The sequence below is a fragment of the Rutilus rutilus genome (genome assembly GCF_951802725.1).
Source record: "Rutilus rutilus genome assembly, chromosome: 5".
In the NCBI taxonomy this organism is placed as follows: domain Eukaryota; kingdom Metazoa; phylum Chordata; class Actinopteri; order Cypriniformes; family Leuciscidae; genus Rutilus; species Rutilus rutilus.
The window spans coordinates 32,208,025-32,220,137 of NC_140213.1; the positions used below are offsets into that span (position 1 = coordinate 32,208,025).

General features: G+C 36.3%; 1 protein-coding gene across 2 annotated transcripts in view; it reads right to left on the bottom strand.

Moving 5' to 3' along the window:
* Positions 1-12,113, bottom strand: part of shank3a (SH3 and multiple ankyrin repeat domains 3a) — a 329,586-nt gene that overhangs the window by 27,802 nt on the left and 289,671 nt on the right. For both annotated transcript variants that reach the window (XM_084408788.1, XM_084408789.1), the window contains one exon: positions 14-89. In XM_084408788.1, coding sequence (XP_084264914.1) covers positions 14-89 — 76 coding nt within the window. The remainder of the gene's footprint in view (positions 1-13; positions 90-12,113) is intronic.

Genomic DNA, 12,113 nt, shown 5'->3' on the forward strand with positions numbered 1-12,113 from the left:
ATGTATACTTTACCTATATGAGGTAAAGTTGTCGTAGGAGCCCACAGTGTAATGTCTGAACAGCCTCTTAGTTCGATCCTCTCTGGTCTCTGAAAGACAAACATGACACACATTAACATGCATCATCGTAACCAACCATATTTATCATTTTCAATGCCGTTTATCATATTTGCATTGCATTTCAGAGCCGACCAAATGTCTCTAATCAGCCTTGTGTGAAAATGTGGGTGTTTGTTTGTGTGAGAAAATGTAGACAAGCTTAATTAAATGCATAGGCAAGGTCAACTGTGTGAGTGTGTGTGTGTGTGTGTGTGTGTGTGAGCGGTCTCGTTAATCCAGTCAGAGCTAATAGGAATGGTGTCTCAAGCCAGACTAGATTTATGTGATTGGACTTTAGGCTGGAAATCAATGCACGGCTCCCCCCTACAGAAGGCCAATCTGCTGACACACATATACATGTATTCACGTTCACACACTAACACACACAAACACACCCAGAGAATCTTACAAACATTTTCTGGCAAGAACAGATAGTCAAACACATGCATTTCATTCCTAGATACAGCGGTTATTGAATTAAACTTTGCTCTCTGTGTTATTGAATTCAGCATGTCTTCCTCTCTCTCTCCCCTTTCTTAATAAACTCAGTGACCCACTTGCTCTGGTCTGATTACTAATGCATATTTCCTCTCTTTTCTTCTGTCCCCTGTCTCCACTCCTTCCTGTGTCACACTGTAGTATTCCCTCTGTACATGTCTATTCTTCTTCATTTGAAAGGCGATGTGCCTTGCAGACTGTGCCAACATGAGTGAGTTTAAATGAGTCATATTATGATAAATAAAAATGTCCTTGTTTTGAAACTGAGTTCAGTGTATTTTGAACACATACAGTAACTCAAAATTTTCTCCCAACACAAAAAAGGAATGACGGATGAATAGTATTAACATTTGACCGCCCACTTGAAAATGTAAATTATGACATTAGTGCAACATTTTTTTATTTAAAATTTCACAGTAAAAAGATCTTAGGGAAAAAATATGACAAATACTGTAACTTATGAATAATACAACAGCTCATAATACACTGATGAAGAAAAAAAACTTTCAGTTCTTCATTCAGTTGAGTCCTTACTAAATCTAAAAATCTGCCTGTTATGCTTATACTTTACTGAGACTGCACTATAGCGTGATTAATAACTACATTATATTGACAACTGATTACACTTACAAGAGAAATTATTAGAGCAACAGAAAAGAGAAATTAAGAGAGAGAGAGAGAGAGAGAGAGGAAAAGCAAGGGTTACTTCTACTGACTCTGCGTCCTACTCTGTCACCACAAAATTGAGAAGTTAAAGCATGCATTAGCATTTTAATGACTTGAAGGCAAGAAAGGACGCACAGATCAAATTCACAGGAGAGAGAAAGAGAGAGAAAGAGAACGAGAGAGAAAGAGGGTTATATATGCATCACTATTACTAATGCATACAGGAATTTGAACAACAAACAAAAGCATTCAAATTTGTGACGTTGCACAGTTTGTATGAAGGGCTCGTTTGACTTGGACCAGTACGAAACCACCTCGAACACCCTAGAAACCACCAGGTACATCCTAGCATTGTTACCACTCACCTTTTCTTCAGATAATTTAAACATATTAACCCTTAAATGCATGAATGTTTCGCCAATCATTATTACATATTCAGGTTTTTAGCAACCCGGACCTATATCTAACACGGATGGGTCTCTACCTGTCACGATAATATAAAACTCTCCTGATATTAAAGAATAAAACAAAAGCATATTTTGTTACCTTTTAGAGCTGGGAAGGGTTCAGTTTGAGAATGTTTTATATCATCATCATCAAACATATTCTCAAAACCATCCTTTTCTATATCAGTCTTGCTGATGATACTTCCTATTCTTTTGTTTTCTGCCTGCGGTAACTGAGTGAAACGTCACTTCATCATTGTGTATCAGACATTGCCACCTTTGTGGAATAAATGTGAATTGCATGCAGTCATCAAAGATTAAATTACTGTTGTGCAGAAAAAATATACTTGTACTGTTACACACCTTCAGGTCGTTAGCGACCCTATACAATTTGTTTTTACAAAAGATGAATGGGAAAACAGGCATTCTTTTATAATTGGATTATTTTTATTTATTTTCTTCTTATATTGTTTATAATTAATTGATTGAGGAATACTAAAAAGGTTGATGTCTAACTTTAAAAAAATGAATGAGAAGGAGACGTCCCGAGTCACTAAACAGTTACATTTTCAAATGTTTTTAAACAATATTTGACCTCTAGACAAAGGGGAACTGGAGCGCTGCTGGTATCCTTTGTATCCTCTGGTGCTCATGGAAGGGTTGAATGTTCATAAAAAAGAATTTGGAAAAAAATCCAGGTCCAGGCACTCAGTAGGATGCAAAAGTTAAAAAGCCTTTATTATTTTAAAGAGCTAAAGCATTAAAACACCAACGCGTATCGGCCCACTGGCCTTCATCAGGGTGTTGTTGACCAATAATTTAAATTTAAAATAATTTAAAATAAATTTAAAATAATCAAGGCTTCTTAACTTTTGCATCCTACTGAGTGCCTGGACCTGGATTTTTTTCCAAATTCTTTTTTAATGAATATTTGACCTCTGTTCCATTGCAAAGGTTCTGGTTAATCTAAGAGATACTCTTCATGATTATACTGTATAATAAAAAAAATAAATAACTTAAAACGTACTTTTTTATGAATATTTATTACATACATTATACTTTACTATATTAATAAATATACATCTATATAATATAAAAAAATTATAAATTACAAATAACTTAACGTAATGAAATGAAAAATGATAGAGTATAGCATAAACAATAAATACAAATTGTAATAAATTATAAAAAAAAATGTTTTATAACTTATGGAAACTTTATAGATCAGTGATGGGCAACGTCGCTGTCCTGCAGATTTAGTCAACCATAATCAAACACACCTGAACAAGCCAATCAATCTCGTTTCAATGTTTTTTTTGGAGCTAAACTCTGAAGGACTGCAACAATCCAGGCCCGACGGTGCCCAGGGACGGACTGGGGCTAAAAAACAGCCCTGGACTTTCTCCCAAATAGGCCCATCATCCGGCCATTCGCCCCTAGCCGTGTGCGACAGACACTAGCCAGGATGTCCTGATACTATGCCACAATACTGTAGCCTATCAGACAAGGTATTCTCAAGTAACATCTCAAAACCAATGATGATAATTGGGGTTGTGTTTATTAATGAAGCCTCAGCCTTCAAATAAAAACAAAAAATGTACAATGCCATAAAATAATGAATGTCACTGGCTACAGAAACCACAAATTGCACAAACTTGTAATTATAAAACATATAGTTAATCGCGCAGCTCTGTGTAAAAATGTTCGCGTGATCGAGATCAGCCCGCACAGCTGCTTTGGCCGCGATCGCTGTTTTTTTGGGCCGAGCTGATAATGCTCTGCGCTGCTCAGATCAAACAAGTTTTGTCCCGCTTTTTGAGCGTTTGCCATTTGACGTTTCTCATACGCAACGCAAATGACAGCGTATAATCAAAGAGAGTTGGGTAATTTTGTAGAGGCAAAACTGCAAATTGAAAAGTTTAGTTGAAAAGGTCGCAAAATTATACCATTTAGTCGAAGGCTGGAGCCCCGATTTACAGTGGATCGCTATTATTATCGTTATTATACTATAACTTCACTATTCAAATATAATGTAAGCAAATTTAAAAGTGAAACCTTATAACCCTAACTTTCTGTCAGTGGCTATAGGCCGACTCTTCTTCCTTAGTTGTTTTTTTACACGCAGCATATAAGTGATCGTATTAGTGCCCCTGCAGTTGGCTGTTCATATTGCTTTATTATACTTTTTTGCCGACGGCCCTCGGTTGGACGGCCGTTCTGGACTTTTCCAGAACGCACAGATTGTCAGTCCGTCCCTGACGGTGCCTATAGATAAATAAAATGGCTGATGATAATAAGTTACTTGATAAATACACAAAAAAAACTTTGATCTGATTTACCCATAATGCAACTCTGTATTCAAGGTCTGTGCTAAAATAAAATCAACATATGGACGTGCATGTGTGTGTGTGAGTGCATTTGAATATGCAGTTGATTACAAGGGTCCTCGCCATCTGTGTCCAGAGTAAGAATAATGCAATCATTTATCATTCTCACAGGAAAGAGGGAGAGAGAGAGAGAGAGAGATCTGAGAGAGAGAGAGAGAGAGAGATATCTGAGGGCTATGTACAATAATCATCTGTCATGCTGTCAAAAACATAAACTCACACTGTATATGAATCAATATATTATCTGTTGGAGAATGGGGTATGTTGATACAGTAATTCACGTCATGTGATAGCCAATACAGGCAGGATCCGGAAATAGGATTCAAAGTTCGTGGAGCACAGCTGAGTCACATCCATTCCAGATGGCTAAACGAACAACTAGACCATTTATTCCAATATAGTGGCCAAATAAACACAATCCCGCACACACATACACCAGCACTGCCTCACTGCACTCGTAGTGAGATAAAAAGGCTGCCAGAAAGATTAAGAGTAACCTGAAAAACACTCTTGTATGAGGTACACCACAGAAAATTATACACATCCATACAGGAGAATCAAGCTTTCTTGGGAGAAATAATCAGTCAGCAGACAATGACTTCAATGGTAAATCAAGTATTTTGAAAGCAAAAAGTGGCTCTTGATCAGTGGAGTGACGGTATACAAAGGCCTTCAGAGTCTCAAAGGCATTTTGATGACATGATCAAACGATTGAAGCTTGTCAAAACCCCTCAACCAATCACATGCACCCTCTGGATCAACAGTTTAATGAGCTGAATGCTTTAGTAAAATGTGCTCCTGCTTTAAACGAACAGCACCATGCATGGCAGGGCCTCAGTGCCAGCAAGGGATTATTGGAAGTGACGTACACCACAGATGGGATGTGGATGGCCAGAACTCAAACAGATGCTGAACTGAAAACACACTTAAAGCCAACAAAAGTCTAAAATGTCGATTTTTTTTCTAATCAAATCAAATGGCAGAATAGATCTTCAACATATAAGGCGCTGATAGAATTTCTCTGTTTTACATCAGCTATGTGAAAGAGGCACCATGCCATCTTAAAGAGTAATCATAAACTTTTTTCCTCTCTATCAAAATGACCTTATTGCTTTGTAATTGTCTTTAAAGGTAAATGCAAATTTAAGTTCTATAGATAAAAGTATATCTAAATAAATAAATATTAAATAATACATAAATACATGAATATTTTACAAACTATGTAAAATGATAAATTATAATATAAATAAAATATATAACTATAATTTGACAAATCAAAATTTTCAGCAAAAAAAAAAAAAAAACTACTAAAAAATGTAATATATAATAAATTGTCCCATTGACTTCCATAGTATTTTCCCCCCATATTATGGAAGTCAATGGGGCCCATCAACTGTTTGGTTACCGACATTCTTCAAAATGACTTATTTTGTGTTCAGCAGAAGAAAGGAATTCATATAAGTTTGGAACAACTTGATCGAGAGTAAATGATGACAGAATTTTCACTTTTGGTTGAACTTTCCCTTTAAGTGAAATCCCTGTTAATCGACCAAGCAAACATGGTTATCAGCCGACACATGCAGAATAAATAAAAGCTGTGCTGTTGTCATATTTGTGGTGTAGTCGTACCTCTGACGTTCTTCTGGTGCTGAAGGGCCAGAGGCCAGACAACAGCATCCAAGTTCAACACACCGATACATTCAACCCTCAACTCTCTTTACCTTTCACTGCGATCTTTCTCTGCCACTCTGAACAGACATGAGTGATTTATTCTGCGTGTGTCTGTCCTGTTCCCATCTCCACAGCTTACTGATACGCTATGAGTTTGCTTTCAGAGCTTCCTTTTTTGTCAATGGGGTCCTCAACCCAAACACACATCAGAGAGACTCACAAGGTTTAGAAAGCCATTCAAAACAGAAGAACAGAACAATCCATGTAGACCAAGCAATTCATTTCAAATATTGAATTAGGAGACTTTGATTTTTCAGTGGTGCAGGATAAAACTATACATATCTCTTCTAACACACTCTTTCTCTGTCACTCATACGGTGCAGCAAATAGGTCAGATCAATGGGGCGGCAGGTCTCTTTCCACGCTTGATCAGAAATAGAATATCTGTTGATGTGATTTCGACATTACCTCACGCTTACACTCTCTACCTCAATCCTCAACTCTCTTTTTAAATCTCTCACGCTTTTTTTCCCCTTTCCTAGACATCTCTCTGTCTCTCCATGGCCTCTGGCTGCCCTGCACGGAGCCGACCCACTTTTCTGCGACGGGATGAGAGAAAAGGTTCGCTGCGTGTGACTGTCTCTCTCATTTTTCATAAGTCATAAGATGAGGATTATGAATGGTGATACCTGAGAGAGATGAATCTGGGAGACTCAGAGGGAAGTAATCTTTTCTTTTGCTAAAACATACAACAGAGTACATGAGCAGTAAGTAGCATTTCAGCAAAAGCTTTTATATGTAAAGAAATATAAAGTACATTCATAGGGACAGTTCTAAGATTAAGTGCCTTTCTCAGTGAAAAAAATGCTGTTTTTTTTTTTAACGTTGTTTAAAACAGTCTGCCTCTGAAATGACTTTTCTGCTGATGTATCCAAGGTCATTTGAGGAGAGAAAAATATGATTCATTCAATCAATCAGTCAATATATACAGCACAAATAAACAGCAGTAGTTGACTGTACAATAATATATACTAACAGAACATTAAAATAAGTTATATTAATTGTATGAAAAAAAAAAGGTCTTTAACTTAAGAATAGAGTGGTGCAAGAATGACATTACTTTGTAGGTCAATTAGCATCACACTGGCTCCTTCGACAAAAGCCCAAAAGGATTTTCCCATAGGCTTTTGGATTATTGGGTAATGATGTATTTATGTCGTAAAATAAAACATGAAAGTGTCTTGAGCTTGAGTTCACCACAGACCTTATTTCAACCATTTAACCAAAAACCCATTGACTTCGGGATGATGGAACGGGAAGTGCTAAAATGCTTTGGCCTACAAAGTGATGTCATGTCTGCACCACACTATTTCATAGGCTAACACATTTCACCACCTCAAGAGCCAAGTGCAGCCCTAATTTATTTTCAATGTATTATTATCATTATTATTAATAACAACAACAATACTATTACTACTAATATTTTTATTTATTTATATAGCAACTTTCCAAAACTCAAGGATAATTTACAAACAATCAGATTAATACATAAGAAGCATTCATAATAATCAATAATAGCAATAACAACAAACAACAACAACATTTTCTGTCTATATTTCTGTCTTTCCAAAACTCAAGGATACTTTACAAACTTTACACTACTTCAACCACTAGTAGTACTGTAGCTGTAATACTTTTTAAAATTTATATAGCACATTTCCAAAACTTCACAATCAGATTGATAAAAAAAACAAAAACGTATTATTATTATTACTAGTGTTGATACTACTACTAAATTCAACTTTATTATTATAATAAACTAAACGTATTCATATTATTGGCATTACTACTACTACTACTTCTACTACAACTACTACTAATAATGATAATATTATAAATAATAAATCCACTGTAATGCTGTTTCATGTTGTCTTTAAAAGTCTGTCCTCAACACTGTATTTACATATGGTTTTTGGTTGTGTGTACAGTACTGTGCAAAAGTCTTAGGCATGTTAATAAATTAAATATGTAAAATAAATTACAAAATATGTTTGTAACAATAAGTTACTTGTCAGGTATTGTTCACAAAAAACAAGCATTAGATGAATAGTTGCCATTTAAACTTATGCTTCATCCATCCCACCCCTGTGTTGCAATCGTCCCGCTGAAACAAAGCACAACTACCGTTCAAAGTCAAATTTTACTTGAATCATTCTATATTTGTACCGAATAACACATGATACTAAGAGAACACATATGTGAGTTGTTGATCACAAAAAAATGTAAAATCTATCTGTAACCTTATCTTAGAAAACAACGTTAATCTGAAAAGTGTTTCAACTGTCCCGGCTCTCCCCTATGTTCTGATCTCACCATCATCGAGTCCGTCTGTGATTACATGAAGAAACAGAAAAAACTGAGACAGACTAAATCCAGAAGAACTGTGGGAACGTCTCCAAGATGCTTGAAGAACCCTTCCTGCAAAGCTACAGTACTGTGAAAAGTACTGGCACTTGTGTTAAAATGCTGTAAAGTGAGAATGCTTTCAAAAATAAAATCACAAATTGAATTTATTTTATGATTTAACTTCTATTAACTAATTCAAATCAATATATGGTGTAACAACCCTTTGCGTTTAAAACGGCTTTTGTCCAGGTACACTTGGGCATAGTTTTTCAGGTAGCTTTGCAGGAAGGTTTCTTCAAGCATCTTGGACTGGAGGTCTCAGTTTTTTCTGTTTCTGGGGGGATATTAACATGCCTAAGACTTTTGCACAATACTGTATGTTTGCACGTTTTTAGAAGTGTAACCCTGCCAAAAATCAGGACTGCTATCTCATCAAATGTACTGTCAAGGTAACTCTGGAGGCATGGCAACACAATAATACACAATCACCAACAGCGGCACCGTGAGCCCTGGGAATGGATTCTTACCTCCCGAAAATGCATTAGAGCAGATTACAGATCGGTCCAAAGGCGGCATTCGATAGAACGGGTGAAGGTCTCTGCGTGTTACTGTCTTTCCACGTGGCAAAGTAATTTAATTCCATTAAGCTTTTATCTGACTCCATTTTATCACGACCTCGAATTTAAGTTAGATTGCCAATTGGTTACTGGTCAATTATATAATAGTTTAGCAATACATTTGATTGTTCTATTTAACTCTACTTATATTTTACCCGTTCATATTAGGAAGCTATGTCGCTCAGAGGTCCTCACGCCTTGTTTATTGTGGGTCTCACAATCACAATCTCACCAGCTTCGGTCACTAAACAAAGGTAATTGCTATATATCTGAGATTGGTCGCATTCATGCTTACACAATCAAATATATTTTGGTATAGCCCCTGTGATTGCATACACTTGAAATTAAAGTAACGATTACTTCAGTAGAGGTATGGCTCACTACTACAGATATAAGTCAACCAACTTTACTTGTCTTATAATAGCTTTGGATTGGCAATGCCGTGGTTTCAGTAAACAGTAAAACAGAGGTAAGACACCCAGATTTAGGTTGGTCAAGCAGCACTTTTGCTGCCCTAAACGGAAATTCACTTCATGTCTTAGCAAAACACGTACACTTGAATTAGTGCCAAATATTAGTTGTCACTAATCTGACGCAAAACTTGCGGTAACATACAAATCCGTTTAATCTACTTGGGAAAACAATTTCAGAGTCAGTCGGAATAAATCAAATGTAACAATTTATTATGTGAGGTAAATGCATCATGCCAATTTCATAATCAGTTCAAAGAAAATAAATACAAAACATCAAATGCTCTGGAATAAAGAGAGAAGATGCGAACCTGACATTATAAAATACATGATGCGGAGTGCCTGCATACACTCCGCATCACAGGCTAATTTGAGTTACAAATCGCCACGAGCTTCTTGTTGCATTTCTTTCACATGGAAACATTTGCTAACAATGGGAATTTGCACTCAGAGTTTACACCTTTTTGGGAGCAGAATGCCATTTGCCTGGAGGACCCACCCCTCCTCTATGTGCAAGTTATCTCTAAACTCTTAACAACTTTATTACCTTTTGGTTTACTTCTTTGGGAATGAGACATTTGTACCAGTCGCACTGAGACATTTCAAATGATACCAAACATGTATAATACTGTATGATAATTATTCACACTAAACCATATAGATTTTGGGGTGAAAATCTGGTGATCTCAGCGTGAGAGAGAGACAACATGTGGGAGGTGATTGACTGCTAGTTTCTCAGGATTGAGTCAAATGTTAATTTCCAGGAAGGTCCTTTGTCTTCTCGGGAGTGGTCGTTCCTCAACCAGACTGCCCGGCATTTCTCAATTCTTACACAAGACTTTATTTGATTCCACGCTCTCACCTTCGCCTGCTCAACAGTCACACAGAGCCAAACCTGCCTACCCTTCAACACATCTGATCATGTGATATAACTCACATAGTTCGCTTCAGATTGTGATTTTATAGCACAGGCATACAGACACAAACTCATTAGTGATGAGCATCGCTATTACTATTGCTCATAGGGATTTGTACAAACCCATAAACTTATTCAACAACTTATTCAATGCACATCACATCCTGCACCCTTACTGAGAACTGGTGTGCCATTACTTTTGGAAGCAACTGGACTCACAATATTGTTCACCTTAAGAATGTCAAGACGGGTGGAACAATCCCAGAAAACTCTTGAGCTTAAGCCATATCTAGAGCTCTTTTGACTCTGCAACCATGAAGAACACCCTACAAACTACCCTGCGATGCCTTAGAAATCACTCAAAGCACCTAAGCAACCAATATATATATATTTCCCCCTCAGAAAATGTTGAAATATAGTTGGTTCTGTTATAAAAAAAGTTCTACAGGATGAAGCGAGGTTAAACATTTAATGCATATTCACACTATTCCGTGTTTCCAATGGTAACTATCTCTGGGTGGTATGCAAAACAGTAACAGTACGTTCAGTGAAATCACATTTAACCTGCAGAAAAGAAATGAATAACACGAAGGCTAATTTAATGGAATACATTCCTGCTGTTATCTCACTAACTTCCCTCTTACTTGCTGATATCTCTCAGTTTTTCATTCTCCCTCACTTTCTAAATGCACATTTACTCATTTGGCAGAGGGTTTTATCTAAAGTGACAAAGTACATTAAGGATATACATTTTATTAGTATGCATGTTCCCTGTGAATCAAACCCATGACCCTTTAATAGTTTGGGGTCAGTAAGATTTATTTTTCCTAAAGAAGTTTATTGACCAAGCATGCATTAAATTAATCAAAAGCGATAGTAAAACATTTATAATGTTACAAAAGATTTATATTTAAAATGAATACAGTTTAATATGTTTCTATTCAACAAAGAATAAATGTTTCTTGAACAGCAAATCAGCACATGAGAATTATTTCTGAAGGAACATGTGACACTGAAGACTGGAGTAATGATGCTGAAAATTCAGCGTTGCCATTAAAGGAATACATAACATTTGTAAACAACAGTTATTTTACATTTTAAATATAATATTTCACAATATTACAGTTTATGCTATATCCTATTTGAACAAATACATTTAGCTTTGATGAGCATAAGACGCTTAAAAAATACAACCCCCAAACTTTTAAACGGTATGTTTATTGCACACACACATTTTGGATAAAATAATTAATTTCTAATTAGACTTTTTTATGCTTTTTATTTTTGACAGATTTATGTGTATTTATTAGGGTTTTCCCTGCCTAAAGATTTTCGACTGTTAGCCATTCATAATGCATTCTGGGATTGCCTTTCCTGCAAAAGCACACAATCGACGCTGAGTTTGTCTAAAGCGAGATATCTAGTATTGTTAGTTTTCCTACTTTTCAGAACAACCTTCACATCGGGATTACACATATTACTAATGTCTAAGCATGCTGCCTCCGTAGGTAGCTCACTTGGTTTTGGAAGAGATAAATTGCCTCCTTTCCACTCTCTTCCTCTGTCACTGTCTGTACCCTTTAGTCACAGAGTCAAACACTTCTCACCATGTGACTGACATTCCTTTTGACAGCTCCAACTGGGTCTAACATATTTTCACTGAGACAATGATACGAGAGACAATTTAACCCCCTGGACTGTTTTTAAGCCTCACTGAAAGAGAAAAGAATACACTTTAAAACATATTTTCTGTAACAAAGAATTAACTCAAAAATAACTGTGACTGGTAATTACAAATACTTATTACACTTAATACTTTAGACCAGGGGTTCCCAAACTTTTTCATTCTAGGACCCACCTAGACAAGTATAATCAATCTCAAGACCCACTTGCACTGGTGCTACCAACTTTCTCAGTTGGTCGCACCAGCATGATTT